The following is a 20,601-nucleotide window of genomic DNA, read 5'->3' as shown; positions in this document are numbered from 1 at the left end:
GATTGCACATGTCGTAATTACAACTTCCAAATTAGTAGTAGAAGAGAGAACTACCCTGGAGGACTTCACATTTTTTACTTTTTAGATATCTATTGAAAATTGTAAAGCAGATCCTAGATCAGCAGTGTTGGGGGATATGGGGTACACTTTCAGTCTATGATCTTATTCTGTGAGAATGATCTGCTGTCTGGTCCTGTGGACATCTCACTGAGCTCATAGAGCTGATTAAAAAAAAATTAAAAGAAGCTGTTGCCAATGCCACACATGATGTGAAACACAATGGAATAATCCTGTAATGACAAGCACCACACAGATTGACATTGCACATTAAATATTGAATCTAAAACCACAAAGTATCAGATTCAATATTTTGAATTTATATTGAAAAGATACCTGGGTCTGCTGTAAGTGTGTGTGTGTTAAACACTTAACCAATGAATTCTTCATCCAACCACTGCTTTCTAGTAGTCTCTGGTGTTCTGCTCACATAAGTTCCTGCTCAAACATTGGTTGGGTTTTATGAGATGGGCTCAGATCCAGCTAGAGTGCTGCACACCTCCTGATCTATTGAACTCTTGTGCTTGGCCTTCCCCTCTGCTCGCTGGCTTCCTCTTGCCCCTGCTTTTGCTCCCTGCTTGGCATACGTTAAATGTCACGCATTGATTCTTGACAAATCCTCTTGTAAGTAGCAGGATGTATGATGAAATGCATGTGTTCTGTTTGTACAATCATGTGTCAGGCACATCTGATCGAGCCACTGACTACAGTGACATAAATGTCAAGCACAGATGAAGTCTCTCTGTGTCTCTGTCACCTTTAATGGTTCTCTTTATCTGGGATAATGGGACTAGTAGTCATTCACTAAGGTGCACCAAACGTCGTTAAGCTTCATACCTCCTATTTATTATAGGATTACATCTAATTAGTAAGGCTGTCAATCTTTGTGCAAATTCACTGCTATTAATTATATCAAAAATAACACAAATGAAAAATTTATTCCGTAATTAGGAATTTTCTACCATCTTAGCAATTCAGGCTCGAAGTACCACCCTCGTGTTTTTGCATTCTGCAGGGGGCAGTCAGCGTAACTCCAACTGTACATGAGTGTGTTCAACGATATGGAAATAAAACTAACCATAAATTGACTTCTAAAGCCACTTTTTGTATTGTCTCAAATGCTTTACTCATCTGCCACAATAATGTAATGCCTTTTATGTAATTTTATTACAGTATACATATTGTAAATATAGTTTATACATTTTTATTTTGGGGCCTTTCTAATGCGATTTGCGATTTAATTAATCAAATGTTTTTAATAAATGTGAGTTAATTAAGTGCAAAACACATAGTATAGGCTACTCTGTTGTCTATGCCATACTCTAGTATCTACTGTATGTATATGTATTAGGGCTGTAAATTTAATACATGAGTGTGAATAATTATATAAATAAATGAGAAATGCAATTAATTTAATGAATATAATGATGGCCCATTGATTCAAATTCTGTAATAAAGGAATTTTCCTACCGTCAGAGCACAATATAGGAAATTTACGTGAACGGCCCCAAGTCGGCCTCAGCCAGATTGATAAGTTCAATTACAAAATGGTTTGTGGACCGTAGGCCAGTGATAGGCTTATGTTCAATATGGACTTTAAACAAACAATAGATTGACTTTTTGTAATGTCTAATGCTTTACTCGTCTGCCACAGTAATGTCTTTGAATTATTTAATTCATTATAGCCATGTTATGTTCTATTTAGTATAACATTTTGCTGTTTGGAGTGAGCGCTATCTTGTTTCCTTCAAACAAAGTCAAACATTCTAATCACCATATGGTCATTGTCTGAGTGCCTGTGCTTTGGGTAAATTTAGCTTTGAGGAGAATAGGTTGTCTGCAGAGCACAGGTCTCCTCTATAGCTCTGAGCGATTGCTGCATTAGCCTAATGGATTGAAAAAGAATGTGGTCTCGGGTGACTGCAGTGGCTGGCACTGAGCTGACCGCAGAGTGTTCCAGGGAACCTCAGGAAGTCACCTTGGTCATCCCCGGACTCGCCATGCTCCTGTGCTGTCCAACAGAGTTCATTCAGGGACAGAACGCTGTAATTCTGTTGCACAGACAGGGCTGGGCAAGCAAAACAGATCATATCTGCTTAGTAAGACACTGACCAATAATAAAATTATACCTTTATTCTGAGCTTATCTTTGGATCATTTAAATCCAGACTATGTTATCTATATGCCAGACAACAGTTGCTCATAGATGACATCTTTCTTCTGCACAATATTTTCATATTTGACCTTAAAAGGGGAGGACAGGTTCCAGAGAACTGTGGGGTTTCTTTTTTTAATATCATGATACATAGTCCTCTGTACAGTGCATCCGGAAAGTATTCACAGCGCTTCACTTTTTACATATTTTATGTTACAGCCTTATTCCAAAATGGATTAAATTCATTGTTTTCCTCAATTCTACAAACAATACCCCATAATAACAACATGAAAGAAGTTTGTTTGAAATCTTTGCAAATTTATTAAAAATAAAAACCGAAAAAAAAAAATCACATGTACATAAGTATTCATAGCCTTTGCCATGACCCTCAAAATTGAGCTCAGGTGCATCCTGTTTCCACTGATCATCCTTGATGTTTCGACAACTTGATTGGAGTCCACCTGTGGTAAATTCAGTTGATTGGACATGATTTGGAAAGGCACACACCTGTCTATATAAGGTCCCACAGTTAACAGTGCATGTCAGAGCACAAACCAAGCCATGAAGTCCAAGGAATTGGCTGTAGACCTCCGAGACAGGATTATATTGAGGCACAGATCTGGGGAAGGGTATAGAAAAATTTCAGCAGCATTGAAGGTCCCAGTGAGCACAGTGGCCTCCATCATCCGTAAATGGAAGGAGTTTGGAACCACCAGGACTCTTCCTAGAGCTGGCTGCCTGGCCAAACTGAGCGATCGGAGGAGAAGGGCCTTAGTCAGGGAGGTGACCAAGAACCCAATGGTCACTCTGACAGAGCTCCAGCATTTCTCTGTGGAGAGAGGAGAACCTTCCAGAAGAACAACCATCTCTGCAGCACTCCACCAATCAGGCCTGTATGGTAGAGTGGCCTGATGGAAGCCACTCCTCAGTAAAAGGCACATGACAGCCTGCCTGGAGTTTGCCAAAAGGCACCTGAAGGACTCTCAGGCCAAGAGAAACAAAGATTGAACTCTTTGGCCTGAATGGCAAGCGTCATGTCTGGAGGAAACCAGTCACCGCTCATCACCTGGCCAATACCATCCCTACAGTGAAGCATGGTGGTGGCAGCATCATGCTGTGGGGATGTTTTTCAGCGGCAGGAACTGGGAGACAAGTCAGGATCGAGGGAAAGATGAATGCAGCAATGTACAGAGACATCCTTGATGAAAACCTGCTCCAGAGCGCTCTGGACCTCAGACTGGGGTGAAGGTTCATCTTCCAACAGGACAACGACCCTAAGCACACAGCCAAGATAACAAAGGAGTGGCTATGGGACAACTCTGTGAATGTCCTTGAGTGGCCCAGCCAGAGCCCAGACTTGAACCCGATAGAACATCTCTGGAGAGATCTGAGAATGGCTGTGCACCGACGCTCCCCATCCAACCTGATGGAGCTTGAGAGGTCCTGCAAAGAAGAATGGGAGAGACTGCCCAAAAATAGGTGTGCCAAGCTTGTAGCATAATACTCAAAGACTTGAGGCTGTAATTGGTGCCAAAGGTGCTTTAACAAAGTATTGAGCAAAGGCTGTGAATACTTACGTACATGTGGGCGTGTTTTTTTATACATTTGCAAAGATTTCAAACCAACTTCTTTCACGTTGTCATTATGGGGTATTGTTTGTAGAACTGAGTACTTTTTGGAATAAGGCTGTAACATAACAAAATGTGGAAGAAGTGAAACGGTGTGAATACTTTCCAGATGCACTATAAAAACCCCCATGAAAATGGTTATACTCGGCTATTATTTTATTTTTCATTTATTATTTTTCTTTTGTCTCTTGTAATGTAGACACGTTATACTGTACATTGATTAATGTTATTTTGTAATCCAGTAACTGTACTGTATGTTACTAAAGCAATAAAAATCAGTTGTATATCTTTGTATGGGTGTAATTGAATTATGTTCATTTAAAAGCATAATTCAAAAGGGAAATGATGACAGACGTTCAAATAGGCAAAGTGACAAAATATCGGGACTGGCTTATAGTTTTTTTTTTGATAAATTTGATATCGGATGAATATTTCAAAATCTCTGCATCCCTAATATCTACTGTTGACTTTAGCCAGGAGAGATGTTTTGTCAGAAGCAACATGCTCATGGATTGGAGAACAGCCGAAACCATCAATACTTATCCCCATATGTGCATTTGAAAATATTAACTTTACTGCAGTAAACGACCTTGTCTCTGTCAAAGTGCTTTGAAATATTGAAATGAACCCTGAGACTCTCAGCATGATTCATCCACCCAAGATTAAATGTGAAAGCTAACAAATTGTTCCCAGCATTCAAAGAAAGAACTGCGTTTAGGAACAAAAGAAGCATAGTGATGCACATGTTTACATTTTAGTCTCTCATTTATAGTACTGAAGGTGCCTTAAACCTAAAAAAGGCTGTTTGATATAGCCTTGAAGGAAAAAAAATTGTGGCGAAGGAGAATAGCATAGTTATACAGTTATTTCACAGGGGAGGGGATTTGGGGGAATATTGTCAGTTGAGGAGGAATGCTGTGTCCTTCCAGATGTCTGTGCGGGGTGGGGGTAGGGAGGGGGGGGATTGGGTAGGGCGGGGGATGTGTGGGCGGGATGTTATTATGGACCATGCGTGACGCGAATGGGTTAAGCCATTGCACACCTTCTCCAGGGTGCGAGCGGGGTCCGAGTTTTGGTAGCAAGTGGGGTGGCAAAGCTAATTATTAGGATGGCATCTGCCAACCCGTGCCACCTTTCAGGCCCTGGCTCTTTTTCTCTTCAGAACATGGAGCTCCTTGTAGTTCCTCAAGCACAAGTAATTGTAATTTCCCAACAAAATAACTATTTTCAAACAGGTTTACACAAACATTTCCCCTGTATGCGATTGGTCAGACAAACAAATAGTCCCGCTGTATAATGTTGCTGTCGGGTTGGTCATGATACTCAAAGAAACAGAGCAATGTTTTGATAGTGCCACAGACCCACAGTTTTTACAGTTTTGGGGGGAATCAACCTATGAATGGCATACTTAAAGTTGTCTCTGCATAGTGGTTGTTTTTTTTTTGTTTTTTTTTGGCATTGTACAAGGATTTGTACCGTATCTATCCTACTTTAAAATGCATGTTACTATTTTAATACTATATTTAGTATTTCTTCATATTGGTAGAGGTGTATGGAATAGAGGTGTATGTGGTCTTTGGTTGTTCTAAATTATGTAACCGGCTGTAGCATGGAGCTCTGCTTAGTTCCTTAAGTTTGTGTTGTGGTCACTGACAGATGATTCAACTCCTCTTCTCTCAAATCTTTTCTCATGCTGTAGTGATGATATAAGTTGCTTGTGAGTTCTGCCCCTCTCCAGCCTGTGTGTTGTTTTAACATTTCTTCATTTAGCAGACACTTTTATCCAAAGTGATTTACAAATTAGGAATATTTCAACAAAGGAAAAAAGGACTGGAGACTCTAACAGACAGAAAGTGACACACCACAAAGTTCTAGAATTCCTTAGAACTGTACAAAAGTACAAGCTGGTACAGAGATGTAGGTGAGACATTGTGAGACAGTAGAAACAAAGTGTAGAGTTGTTGTTGTTTTTTTTTTTTTTTACTCAATTTTTGAGAAAGAGTATAAATACATCAACAGTTGTGAGTCAGATGTTCAGTTTGGTCTGCAATCAAACTCCTTCACCTGCCCACATACTTTATCTTCCCATTATTCTCACTACTATTGTGTTTGACAGCATTGCCCACAACATTGTTGTGTGAATGTGTATCTGTGTGTTTGGCTGGCAATACAGACCTTTTCTTTATATTTAATGCATGTTTATGTGGTTTGCAGTGTCCATGTATTTGTCTGCGCATGCTTGCTGGTAAAATGAAATTCTGTTACAGACATATTCCTTTCTGTTCATAAGCTGTGGTGTCTTAGGGGTATGTTGTGTGTTTGTGTTTTGTATGTGTATGTGTGAGAGAATATACAGTACTTTTCATAAGAAAATGAAAATTGGACCTACAAGAAAACACTTAGATTTTGAGAGAAAGGCGTTGCCGCCCTCTAGTGGCATAAGTCACAGTCTTTCTCATGTAATTATTGCTTCTCTAATCTTTCACATCTTAAAGAGAGAGTTTGTGTGCCGTTCACCCAAAAATGAAAATGTTCTTATCATTTACTTCACCCTCATATCATCCCAGATGTGTATGACTTTCTTTCTTTTGCAGAACTTAAACGAAGATTTTAGAAGAATATTTCAGCTCTGTAGGTCCATTCAATGCAAATGAATGGAGATCAGACCTTTTGCAGCTCCAAAAAATCACAGATAGTCGTAGTAAACGTAACCCATACTACTCCAGTGGTTAAAGTAATATCCGCTAAAGTGATACAACTGTTTTGGGTTAGAAACAAATCATTATATTCACTATAATTGTTTACTTCTGGTCACGCTCCGTTGCGCGTTCATAAGAGGACTTCAACGCATAACCAATGAAGCTTGTGAACAGCGTTCTCTTGTTAACAAATCGAGCTGCACTTCCGTTTGTATCGCGTCAGTTTACAGTCAAATATTGATCTGTTTCTCGCCCACACCCTTCATGTTGTGATCATGTTGAGATCATATGACCAGCCATGAACTACTCGTTTTATCTCAATAATCCCTTGTAATTAGTAGGGATGGACACGAGTACTTGAGGACTTGGGTACTCGGACGTGGCAGCAATGATCGATAGTGATCACGCATGATGTGACTTTACACTTAATTCGAAATCTAGTGACAATTACCTGACAACTAAACACAAACTTGTCAAAGAGGAAGCTTATTTTTAACTTTTATGTTTTGACTTTGAGGGGTACATTTGATTGTCAGAGACTTCTCATGGCAAACAAACTGATACGACGCTGCAATGCTATCGTTCCGATAATCAAAACAAAGTGTAATTAACCGTGTTTTGAACACCTGTCTCTGCAAAACGTTTGCTAAACACGCTTTATTATCATTTAATATAAGGACTTTGACTCGTGAATGGATATTATTTAATAAAAGTGAATGATTGTCACTGGCTAAACCTCCCCGCCCTGCGTGACGTAACACACACCTGCATCTTGACGAAATGAATGAAGATTTCCGCTCGAGTTTCCAAGTTCGATATCCGATATAAAGTGTCATTCCATTGCACTTTCCTCAGTTGAAAGGTGGAAATTCAGACTCTCTGAGTTGAATGGAACGCTTCATGAATCACAGCAACAACAATACAGAGCATCGCGGCTTTCCTCACAAGAACGAACATTTGGGGACACACACACACACACACACACACACACACACTTATACATACACACCAGGCGCGTGTGGCAGTGTACAGCAGGCAAGTGTTTCAAACAGCTAGACAGAGCGCAGTTAAATGGAACACAATGCAGCATCTTCAAAACTGAACTTCAAACTTAACATGCATATTAAAATGCAATGGTTATGGTGTCTCCTGTTATTTGAAAATAGACAGTTCAGACAGTCACAAACTGGTGCGCACTTACTAAGATTACTACAGTAACCTGAAGGAAGAACAGACAGACGTGCGTTGTGCACATTCTTTCAGAGTTGGGCAGCGAATCTTCACATAATGACAAAATATGATGCATTATATTTTGATTATGCAATCTTTTGTACATTTTGTAACATACTATTTTATAACAGCTTATAATAATGAATAGACGATACACTGGAACAACAAGACGCAATGCAGCAGCCATAGATGTTTGTCAGACATGTTATTATATGTACAGTTATGAACATGTAATTGCCCCTTGAGTACTCGATGAGTACTTGAGTAATTAGTCCAAGTACTCGAGTAGACAAAATGACCAAAATGCACATCCCTAGTAATTGGACACGATCACACAAAATATATTAATTATGGATGCATTTGTACAATCTGTACTTTACGTACTGACACGTAAGGTGTCAGTGCAACATAAACATAAATATTACTGAGTGCACCTTTAATTAATTCCCTTCTTTGCCATCCTTTCTCTCTTATTGTCTCTCTCTCACTTCAGGACAGTAAAGAGCCTCCAGACTGCAGGCTAAGTGAATCTTTCACATCCTCAGGTTGCACGCTAGGAGTTGACCTGTGCCGCAGGCGTCGCCATTTCTCCGGTAACCTGCAATTGCCTCCTTTATCATGGCGGCAGACAGAGAGGTTACGTAGTCCTGATGAAGAGATAATGGCAAGACCAACTACCCTGCCCTTTATCACACCCCCTCGCATTGACATCACATCGGTGGACTCTGAGTGGTGAGTACCATTCAGCTTTTACCACTGCCCTGAATTTAACTGATTTGCCCAGAAATGTACCTGATCTGATTTACCTGACTTATTGCTGGCTTGTGAAAGACACTTTAATGGTTGTGTTTTTGGCATTGTATGAGGATTTATACATACTGTTTCTTCTATTAGAAGTCTTTCCTTTTTTCATAGTAAAAAAGTAATACATAAACCAGGTGTTTTATTTATTTATTTAATTTTATTTATTATTATTTAATATTCATATTGTGTTACTTTACATGTAAAGTGTGTGCAACGTGGCAAATAACTCTATGGATAGCCTCACAACAATGAATGCAGGATGCATATTGTGGAGAGCTCGGTTTTTTAATCATTTGTATTCTTCTCAAAAGTCTTGCTAAATTGTTAACTTATGTACTTGCACGTCAAAGCATCTGTGCTTTAATTCTAGCCTGAGATCATGGAAACCACAAATTTCTGCACAATGGGAGATTAAATATATTAGTCTTGCTTCCAGTGCTGATGATTCAAACGGCAACTGCTCAACTATGTTGCTGCCTAGAGGAGAGTTGAATCTGTTTGGTTGTGGTTGTTAACACGGCAACAGCTGGTTTATAATTTATTAGTTTGTCTGACAGAAAGATGTGATTTAACATTTGTTTTTAATAGATAAATTCAGTTATATGCTAAATTGAGTTTTTGTTGCATTTGCCTGGTCCTTTAAAAACAACCACGAACAAAGTCTAAACAATTAACATTCTTTGTATTCTTTATCTTAAGACCACTCGATTTTACAGTTTGATGTATTTAATAGTGAATTTTTCCCATTTGATTATATTGATTGAGCTGGTAGCTGTTCATGTTTGCCAGTGGAGGGCAGCATTGAGTATATAATATTTCCTTACTCTTATTCTCTGTTTCCTCAGTGTGACATGTCTGCTTTAATAAACCCCAAGAGCATTCATCAGTCTGCCCGCAGCAACGTACCAGACCCATATTTTTCATCTAATATATCAATGTAGGGTAGGCCATACAGTTACATGCATCTTTCATGCATTGCAAAATGAGATTATGTATTTAGTATGATTGTCTCAAAATGTTTAAAGGAATAGCTCACCCCAAAAATTTAATTCTGTCATTAAGTGTCTTTCATAACCTGCAATTCTGGGGGATTTTCTCTCTGTAGAACACAAAAATAATTTTTGAAGAACCTTCAAGCAGCTTTTTTCCATAAAATGACAGTTCATTGTGACCACGACATCCAAAGTCCAAAAAGGACCATAAACTCCACAAAAGATCCATAAAACTAGTCAATTTTACTTGTGTGCTGTGTGATAGCTTTGTGTTGAAACAGACCGAAATGTAAGTTGTTGTTCACGGAAAATGTTTCCCTAAACTGCAGTTTTAAAGGTGCACTCAGTAATTTTTCCCCATTAAATAAAGTTTAACTCCAAAATAAATTAATTGTATTTTTAAAACATAGGTATAAAATCATGACCACTCACATGAGATGCAGAACCTAGTCATATCAGTAACCTTATAAAAGCTGCTTTATTCTTAATGGAGAGCATCCCCTCATGGGGCTGCCATGTTGATCACATGACCAGCCGAATACTACTTGCTTAATCTCAGTAACAGCCCCATTATTGGACACTTTCTCTCTTGGATTAAATTAATCATGGCTAACTGTGAGTAGTTAATTTCTACAATGGCATCTGTAACTGAAAATTATTGATTTTGAATGATGAAGCATCCACGCCACTAAGTGTCACTGTAATTCCAAAAGGACATAAACAAAAAAGTTACTTAGTGCACTTTTAAAATGTCATTCATTCTTCATTCCACATATCCGAACTGACATGTTCTGTTTGGGTACGACACATGCCAATGGCTTTTTGAAAATTATTGTTTTTTTTTTTTTTTTTTTCTGCATTCAAACACAATTGAGATTTCACCACATTTTTTTTAAATTAATTTTTTTTAAAAAAAAAATTGGGGGGGGATGTGGCAGGCAAAGATGTATGGAAAGATTATAAGTGAAGTTTCAGGGAGTTTTTGGTCAGTGAGTTAGTGCTGGGCGATATTGCCAAAAATATTGTCATGATATTTATTTATTCATTTCGTTCGATATTGATATTTATTATGATATACATTTCATACCATTAATGTGGAAGGAAATGCATTCCAAGTGTTTGTTAAACCTCCAGAATGAATTAAACATAACTTACAGTATGTTTACAAGTAAACTCCACAAGGTAAAATACCTTTTGAGTTAAGTTCAAGAAGTATACTCAGTTTAGGATTTAATCCTACATAAGTATGATCTCTAAATCATACTTATTTAGGATTATATATAGTCAATCCGGTTAAGACAATGAAATTGGTGAAATTTAATCGTCTTAAGCGGACTTGACTCCACTGAAAGACTTTATTTTTACGCCCAACACTTCAGCTCAGTAGGTGGCGGTAATGCACCATAAACTGGATTGCCAACCGCCAATAAACTTCACAAGAATAATAAATACATTCTTGCCTGTGACTTGCTATGGATCATGATAAACATTTAACTAAATAGTACATAAATAAATGGCAATGGTGTTGATGTTGGATTTGTTGTTGTGTTCAGTTGATAGTTATTGCATTGTCAGTGGTGCCTAGTTTGATACACAACAATATCATATTAACCAGATTGCTAGCTAGCTAGCAGCTACCTAGCCTCATTACTGGTTTACTTGACATAAGGGCTTGGCAGCCTTTAGGGAGCTAACTTCCTAACCAGCTGATTTCATGACTCATAACTTAGCCGAACTGCTTGTGTTTTTAGCGACACACACCTTAACTAAGTGTAGATATAGAACATAGGCAAAATATAAAAAATTACTCAAAAGTTTATCAATATAGAGGATTTTTTTTTCTCGATAAATATAGATATTTTATCGCCCAGCCCTACTGAATATACCAAAATTTTAGTCCGTTCTCTTCACAAAGCCATCGTATTGTATTCAGAAGACATGGAAAAAATTGCACAAGTCTTATGGACAACTTTTTTTTAATTACGCTTTTGTTCTTTTTTGGAGCTTGAGAACAGTGATCACGATTAACTGTTGTTGTATTCTTTTATTTTCCATGAAAAATAGAAGAGCATATGGGCACGAGCTACACAATTATACTAATTCCTTTTTCAATTTTACAGTAGGTGTGCACAGTTGCACATTAACTATATGCACACAAACACACATGTAAAGAGAGACACACAAACATTTGCATACATTCGTTATCTACCTTGCTAGCTCACACTCCTGCCATTCTGCTCTTGTTAGAGGTGTCTGATATGTGTGTCAGGAGAATTAGGAGACAAGGCTTGGAGAAATTGCTATTCCTGGAACACAATTATTTTCCTGCTGACGTGACTCCGTTGCAGATTGATTTGGGTGCTCCCAGGTGGATTGTGGGACAGCTTTATGGGCCAGGCATAAGCAATGATGCTGGAGGACAGCCACAACAGGGCACGAAGCTGTCTGCCAAACCAATTCATCAGTGACTTTACCCACTTTTGTCTTGACAGAGTCTTTTGTATGTGGAAATGGTTTTTATTGGCCTGTTTTGTGTGTGTGTGAAAAATGTACCTAATGGATGTGGATTGAGAGAATTTACCGGCCATAAATATTTCCAACCAACCATGAAACTGTATTTTGCATGATTTTTATTCATATATTTATGTCCCTACATATATTAATATATTTTGGCCCTGTTGTCGCCACATGGAGTTGGTGTTCTAGATGAACCTCTGATGGCAAAAAAGTTATTAAAAGATGTGCAGGTCGAGACAGATGTACTCTTTAGTAGAGTTGATTTGAATCGTTCACATCACTTACAATATAAAGGGTCAGCAGTGCTGGTCCTGGCCTTTTGGGGGCCCTAAGCAAATCTTTGTTTGTGGGGCCCCCTGCCAGTGTGTCTGTAACCCCCAAAACGTCCTGGTTACTTTCGTAACCTCCATTCCCTGATGGAGGGAACGAGATGTTGTGTCGAAGTAGTGACACTAGGGGTCACTCTTGGGAGCCCCGAACACCTCTGCTTTTTGAAAAAAGGCAAATGGGAATTCGTGAGTGGAATTTGCATGCCACTCCCCTGGACATACGGGTATAAAAGGAGCTGATATGCAACCACTCATTCAGGTTTTGTGCTGAGGAGCCGAGACAAGGTCCCGGCCATTTCAGCGGGTAGTTCAGCGTTGTGGCAAGAGGGACACGTAACCTCCCCCAACGCTCTTATGAGCATCAAACGGTCCTTCGGGAACAAGTTGACTGCCCAACAAATAGGGACAGGCTAGCCCAGCCGTGGCCTCTTCCTCTCTTTTTCTCCCCAAAAAGAGTGGAATTTGTTAACCGACTGGAGGCCATTAATGTCTACGTCGGGTGGGGGGGGGGGGTGTCACTCCCAAGGGGAAGACACCGCGGAGACCACACCCCGCCCAGAGAAGGGGGGTGGGGGGTATTTTGAGTGGAAATACGTCACATGGTCTTACCGAGTCTTGTCGGAAGTATGTCATGTGGAGAAGTCGCATGGTAGGTCCTACCCGAGGGGGGAGGAGTTTCTACAAGCATGGTGACCGGGGGCAGAGGGGCCTCTGCCCAAGGAAGACGCAGTTTACCGACAGGGAAACGATTTAGCGGAAGATATATCACATGGGGTCACCTATGGGGAACCAGCGCATGTAGAGCACCTACCCCAGTACAGGGCTTAGTTAGCACATTTACTGGGCCGGCAGCGAGTTTCTCCACAAACTCGTCTGCCACAGGCCTAAGGAGGAAAGTCATCCAGGGATCACAACTTGTGAACACGACTGGGAGTCAAAGGCGCACGTCTTCACCTCATGGGAGGGGAAAGGCACTATACGCAAGTGGTAAACCCAGCCAGCTGTCCCGGAACATACCTGTTCGGACCTGACAACACACGGGATGATACCGGCTCAACCCGGAGATTATAGAACCTCACAAAGGTGTTGGGTGTTGCCCAGCCCGCTGCTCTGCAGATGTCTGACAAAGAGGCGCCACTGGTCAGGGCCCAGGAGGCCACTACACTCCTAGTAGAGTGGGCTCGTAGCACCACGGGGGGCGGCACGTCCTGAGCGTGATTTGCCATCACGATGGCGTCAATGACCCAGTGGGCAATCCTCTGTTTGGAGACAGCGCTTCCTTTCCACTGTCCACCAAAGCAGACAAAGAGCTGCTCGGAGCTCCTAAAGCTCTGCGTGCGATCCAAATAGATGCATAAAGCACGCACCGGACACAGCAACGCCAAAGCTGGGTCTGCCTCCTCCTGGGGCAGTGCTTGCAGGTTCACCACCTGATCCCTAAATGGGGTCATGGGAACCTAGGGCACATAGCCCGGTCAGGGTCTCGGGATCACGTGTGAGTAGCCCAGACCGAACTCCAGGCACGTTTCGCTGACAGAGAATGCCTGCAGGTCCCCTACCCTCTTGATGGAAGTGAGCACAGTCAGGAGGGCAGTCTTCAAAGAGTGCTTTAAGCTCAGCTGACCCCAGGGGCTCGAAGGGGGCTCCCCATAGACCCCAAAGGACTACAGAGAGGTCCCATGAGGGGATGAGATGCGGCGACCACACCCGAAGGAGGGAGCCCAGCCGAGGCGTCCGCGTCAGACTGGACGAGCCCGCTCTCTGATGTTGCACTCAATAACTCATCGTCTTCCCGGGCTCCAAGTAAGAGGTCGAACTCACCATGAGATGAGCCGGCGGTCTCATCCGAGAGCCCAAATCGCCCCCAGTGCTAACCGGCACGGCCTCATACCCGTAGGTAGAAGGACCGCTGGGGTGGCTTGCTTTTTTACGAATGCAAGCCATGACTGCAATGTTGCCATGGTCATGTTCTCGCAATTAGGAGCCATCCACGAACGATGTCTCCACGTGGGCAGCGCCCAGACACGCAACACAGCGATCGTGGCCGTCAGAAGCGGAGAGATAACGACCGCAACCAGGAATAACACACAAATGGAAAGGCTTCTTTAAAAAGATGTTTCCGTGTGTGCCGCTCTTTTAGAAAGAAAAAATACTCTTTTAGAATATACTCCTTTGCTCTGCTGAAGCACCCAGGGGCGTTCTCTGCACTCCATGGGTGCAGAGGGGGAGAAGCCGCTGAAATGTGCCGTAAATCCAGCAGTTTTAGGTGAACGGTAAAGAGAACTGAGTTTGAATTGAATTCAGTGTACTGAATGCAACTGCTCGGCTCAGAGAAAATCTGAATGAGTGGTTGCATACCAGCTCCTTTTGTACCCGTATGTCCGGGTGAGTGGCATGCAAATTCCTCTCGCCAATTCCCATTGGCCTTTTTTCAAAAAGCAGAGGTGTTCGGGGCTCCCAAGAGTGACCCCTAGTGTCACTGCATCGACACAATGTTGAGTGAGTGACAGATAGGGAACTATGATCCCGCCCCTTAAGCCTGTCTCACAGAGCAGTTTTGTAGTAAACAAAAAACATACAGTGAGTTAATTCTAAGCAACATTAGTGTTTATTACTTTTTACACTGACAATAAGCTAACGGTATATAAGGTGCCACTTTTCAACAATAAAAGGAACATAAGGCCAGTATGCAGGGTCAGTTGGCAGGGCACTTGCTGGCTTTACATTACTGGGGTCTGCACTCGTCCCTGCTTTAGCTAACGGTGTCTCGCTGGTGCTGTTGGTCTTACTGATTAACTTTGAGAATTGTTCCAGAAGGCAGATTAAAAAAAAAAATTTAAAAAATGTTGATACTTCATTTCAAATGGCCTAACACCATAACAGTTCAAAGTAATGTTATCAGCTAAGTTTACAGACTAATAATGTTTTTGCAAACAATGAAACGATACAACACTGAACAAGAGTAAATAAGTGAAGACTAAAAGACAGATACAAAAAATATAAAAATGGGAGGAAGACAAATGAACAATTAAATAAATGAAATCAAATTTTGATTGACAGCTAAATGCTTGTCAAAAATAATGGTCTAGCGCCATCTAGCTTTCTGAAAATAGGTCAGCGTTGAAAGCTTTTCCATTCACAGAATTTACCAGAAAATATATCTAAAATTTTTTCTCAAGAATTCAGAAGTAAACATATGAGCATATTTCTCTAAACGTGCACACTTTGGACTAAAAGTTCTAATTGTTATTGTTTATTGGAGCATTGACATGACATATTCAGCAGAGCTTGCATAACTGCATAGGTATGTGATTATTACATTCTTAATTACAAATAATGTGTAGAGTTTTGATTATGCATGCTTTGATTTGTACTCCTGACTCAAAATTAAGAAATTATTTTCGATGTGGCATTTCTGTCATAAAACAGTGGTGTAATATCGAAGCTGGAGAACTGGAGTATGAGCTTTCTAATGATAATGTGAAGATTAAATACTTTTTAATATGATAAAAGTGCATACCTTCTTGTTTGATCATTTCACTTTCCTGGCACATTTTCTCCTTTAAGTTCCTGATGTGTAGTAACCATAGCCATGCCTATCTACTATGTTACACATCTTATTACCTGTCCTGTGTCAGAAATGGAAACAAAATAATGCATTACGATAATTATAAAGTCCCCCAACCCCCTTCTCCTCCTCTACAGTTGACATTACATTTATATTTGCATGTTATAATATTTTTTTTACCATTATGGTTATGTTTGCATCAAGGAGCTCTCCTGTTTGCATGGCAACAAATACAAGTGCTCGGCTGCTTTTAATGTCTTCGACAGCATGGGTGCCCCCGGGCAGATTGGGGCCCCTATGCAACTTGCATATATTGCATATAGGGAGGACCGGCAATTAGGGTCAGAGTATCATTCTTACAATTTAAACAGACCATGCATTATGCTGCTGCTTCTAAAAAGTTACCAGCCAACAGGCGAGAAACAAAGAGCAAAATTGTTCATTTTCAACACTTTGTGCATATTTTTGAGAGAAAAAGATTAAGACAGAGAAAAATAGAGACTGATTTCTCAATGACATCACTGACACACAGCTGATGTGAGTTTTAGAGCCAGTTTCATTCAGAAGTGCTGTTACACAAGCCTAAAGGGCAGGAGATCTCCCCTATGCTCTTGTGTCTGGGTCAGGCTGAGGTCTGTGCAGGCCTAATCCGCCTCGTTCTGTAGTATAATAGGTTGAATTTTGTGAGAACAGGTGTGACGTTTGGGCATTATTTACTCTTAACCTCTTAAACCCGGGCCTGTGGGGAGGCGCTATCTGGCAAGCCATTTTAACACTTAATACCCTGAAGTCCCTGGTGGCCAAAAGTTTGGAATAATGTACAGGTTTGGCTCTTATGGAAAGAAATTGGTACTTTTACTCACCAAAGTGGCATTCAACTGATCACAGTGTATAGCCAGGACATTAATAACGTCAAAAATTACTATTACAATTTGAAAAAAAATGTTCAGAACTTCTTAAACTACTTCAAAGTGTTTAAAATCCTCCACGTGCAGCAATGGCAGCTTTGCAGATCCTTTGCATTCTAGCTGTCAGTTTGTCCAGATAGTCAGGTGACATTTCACCCCACGCTTCCTGTTGCACTTGCCATAGGTGTGGCTGTCTTGTCGGGCACTTATCATGCACCTTGCAGTCTAGCTGATCCCACAAAAGCTCAGTGGGGTTAAGATCCACAACACCAGTTATTCCAGTTATCTGTTGTCCAATGTCTGTGTTTCTTTGCCCAGTCTAACCTTTTCTTTTTGTTTTTCTGTTTCAAAAGTGGCTTTTTCTTTGTAGTTCTTCCCATAAGGCCTGCACCCCTGAGACTTCTCTTTACTGTTGTACATGAAACTGGTGTTGAGCGGGTAGAATTCAATGAAGCTGTCAACTGAGGACATGTGAGGCATCTATTTCTCTTCTGATGTACTTATCCTCTTGTTTAGTTGTACATCTGGCCTTCCATATCGCTTTCTGTCCTTGTTAGAGCCTGTTGTCCTTTGTCTTTGAAGACTGTAGTATACACCTTCGTATGAAATCTTCCGTTCTTTTTGGCAATTTCAAGCATTGTATAGCCTTCATTCCTCAAAACAATGATTGACCGAGTTTCTAGAGAAAGCTATTTCTTTTTTGCCATTTTGACCTAATATTGACCTTAAGACATGCCAGTCTATTGCATACTGTGGCAACACAAAAACAAAGACAATGTTAAGCTTCATTTAATGAACAAAATGTTTTTCAACTGTGTTTGATATAATGGCAAGTGATTTTCTAGTACCAAATTAGCAATTTAGCATGATTACTCAAGGATAAGGTGTCAGAGTGATGGCTGCTGGAAATGGGGCCTGTCTAGATTTGATCAAAATGACTTTTTTCAAAAAGTGATGGTGCTGTTTTTTACATCACTAATATCCTGACTATACTTTGTGATCAGCTGAATGCCACTTTGGTGAATTAAGGTACCAGTTTCCTACAGAAACGGCTAAATCTGTGCATTATTCCAGACTTTTGGCTGCCAGTGTATGTGGGATCATTTGAAAGCTTAGAATCTGAACTATTATGAAAACCCCATAACATTTGCATTTAGTTACATAAAATAACAAAATAAGGCCTGAAAACATTTGTCGCAAATTGGCCCCACCTAGAGGTTACATTGTAGAAATTATTAAAATTAATATAAAAGTCCTTAATATAGCACTTAAATAGACAAGTCATATATCTCATTCTCAGGAAGGTGATTGTACAGTTTATTTTGTTGCCATAATACCACAGTTTGAATTATTTTAAAAAAATATCAAAGTGAAAATTTTCGGTAAGGCATAAAATGCAAACGTCTCTTTTCTTTGCTGACTACTGATCTGTAAGCCCCAAATAGCCTCAAAATTTATATCAAATCTTACCCTGGGTTATTAGCTTTAAAATGAGTTCATGAAAGTACTCGTTCACTTGTTTGTTAGCTTGCTTGTGAGAATAATCCAATGTTGTGTCAAAAAAATGTAAAACAAATTATGAAGTTTGGTAGAAAAAGTATGAGGAACAAATCATCAGCAAAATAGGTTCTCATTTATAGAAGATGAAATGTTACACATCATTATAAAGCTGGGATTCTCTGCTTTCCAAAGACACCTAAATTGGGCTTCTAGACAACTACACAAAACAGTGTGAAAGCTCTCAGCACTTCAAAAGAAGACTTGTTGTCTATGGGTGTGGGCTAGAATGCATTAGAGCACAACCTACATTTCAGATCAGTATAATGTAATGGAAAAATTATTTTTTTTCTAGTACTTGCTGGAATAAAATATGAAATATTAAAATAATAATAAATATTTGAATAAAATAAGACTTTTTGCTTGAAAATTGAGGACACAACTGAAATGGCATGCTTTTAAACTTTAGACATTAAAAAAAAAGATTATTTAAAAAAAGTTTATCATAAAATTGTAAACATATACAATGTTATTTATTAATTATTGCAATAATTTGGTAAAATGTAGGGGGTTATCTGTAAAATGAGACAATTTTTATGAAATTAGTCCACTGTTGATACAGTAAGCACTTCTGAGGATTACATAATCACATAATTTGTCCAAGTTTGCCAGGTTAGTGACATCAACTCTTCTAAAGTTGTTCAGCATTTGGTTTGAGGCATGTATCAGAAAGTAAAGTGGATATCCATGAGCAGAGCTGCATATTCTGCTTTTTACTTAGTTATGTCTGTGAAGTACTCTGTGATGAGGTTTTCTGTGCTGTACTTACACTCTCTACAAATTTTCCCCTATTTTCCCATGTGTTTTCCGTGCAGTCGCTCGCGGAGACTCGCGTGCAATTATATAAATTATTTAATTTCCCATGCCGGTCTTTTATTATGGTATGAGATGTCTCATATAACCCCGCCCCTAAACACCAAGTAATGACAAACCCGACTGTGATTGGCTGCTTTACATGTCAGGTAGATGGCTTTTCCTGCCTAAGTGGGTGGTTCTTTGCCTATGTTAGCTGCGATAGACCACAGACATTTGCTGTTCAAGTCAAAGGTCTGACTATGCAAGACTAGGCAGGACTGACTGCCCCACTTTCATCCATCCACAATCAAGTTAGTTGAATTTAATGTAATAAAGAGCAGCATCAACTTCAAAATTTCTTCTCATGTGTTCCACAGAAGGCAAAAAGTTATAAAGTTTTTGGAACTACATAAGGGTGAGTAAATGACTACAGAATTTTCATTTTTGGGTGAACTATCCATTTAAGTACTTGTTATGAGAGCACTCCAGTTTTCAAAGTTATGAATTATCTTTGTGTTGTCACCTTCATAAAATCTTTTTAGGCCTAGATTTTTATTAATTTATGTGATCCTATGCTTTATTTGGCCAAGAAGCTTTGAAACCTATGTTGCAATGTGTATATGTGTGCGTGTGTCTGTGTGTGTGTGCTTTATTTTGGGGACAAATTTGAGCAAAATCAGGCAAAACCTTACTTTGGCTTACTTTAGTTGCTGACCAGAAACTTAAAAAGTACTTAAATATTGATCTTTTTCACACCAAAAGCAACCGTGTTGCTTTAGAAGATATTAATTTAACCGCTGGTGTCGTACGTGTACGTTTATGCTGACTGTCTGTGATTTTTGGAGCTTCAAAAGTCTAATCACCGTCCACTTGCATTTTAAGGACCTACTGAGCTAAGATATTTTTGTATTTTTCTTCAAATGTGTTCTGCAGAAGAAAGAAAGTCATACACACATAAGATATCATGAGGGTGAGTAAACGATGAGAGAATTTTCAATTTTGGTTGAACTAGCCTTTTAATGCCTATGGTATTGAAATTAAATGTCCACATGATTTTGGCCATGTAGTATACACTCTTAGAAGAATAGGTTCCAGATAGAACCCAAAAGGGTTATATCACTCACTTAATATTTGGAACTTCTAAAAGGTTCTATATAGAACCATTTTTAAGGGTTCTATCAAAAGAAAGCCTAAAGGGTTCTTTGAGCCAGGTAGAAAAGAATCTATATAGAACCTTTTTAGGGGTTCCCAACATGGAATCGTACCATAACGGCCGACTTAAGATACCTGCATTAAAAAATATTGATAAACTCCTGAGGCATCCGCGTTGTATTCATTAGTGATCACCTCAGCAATTCAGCCA

At 39.7% G+C, this 20,601-nt stretch overlaps 1 protein-coding gene across 1 annotated transcript in view; it reads left to right on the top strand.

The window, feature by feature from the left end:
• LOC127449402 (cAMP-specific 3',5'-cyclic phosphodiesterase 4B-like) overlaps positions 1-20,601 on the top strand; it is a 241,663-nt gene that overhangs the window by 57,392 nt on the left and 163,670 nt on the right. Inside the window, exon 3 of the mRNA XM_051712809.1 lies at positions 8,262-8,500. Coding sequence (XP_051568769.1) covers positions 8,262-8,500 — 239 coding nt within the window. The remainder of the gene's footprint in view (positions 1-8,261; positions 8,501-20,601) is intronic.

Source organism: Myxocyprinus asiaticus, chromosome 12 (assembly GCF_019703515.2).
Source record: "Myxocyprinus asiaticus isolate MX2 ecotype Aquarium Trade chromosome 12, UBuf_Myxa_2, whole genome shotgun sequence".
NCBI classification, from domain to species: Eukaryota; Metazoa; Chordata; class Actinopteri; order Cypriniformes; family Catostomidae; genus Myxocyprinus; species Myxocyprinus asiaticus.
The sequence above is the reverse complement of the archived record's forward strand: the minus strand, read 5'-3'. Positions and strand labels throughout refer to the sequence as shown.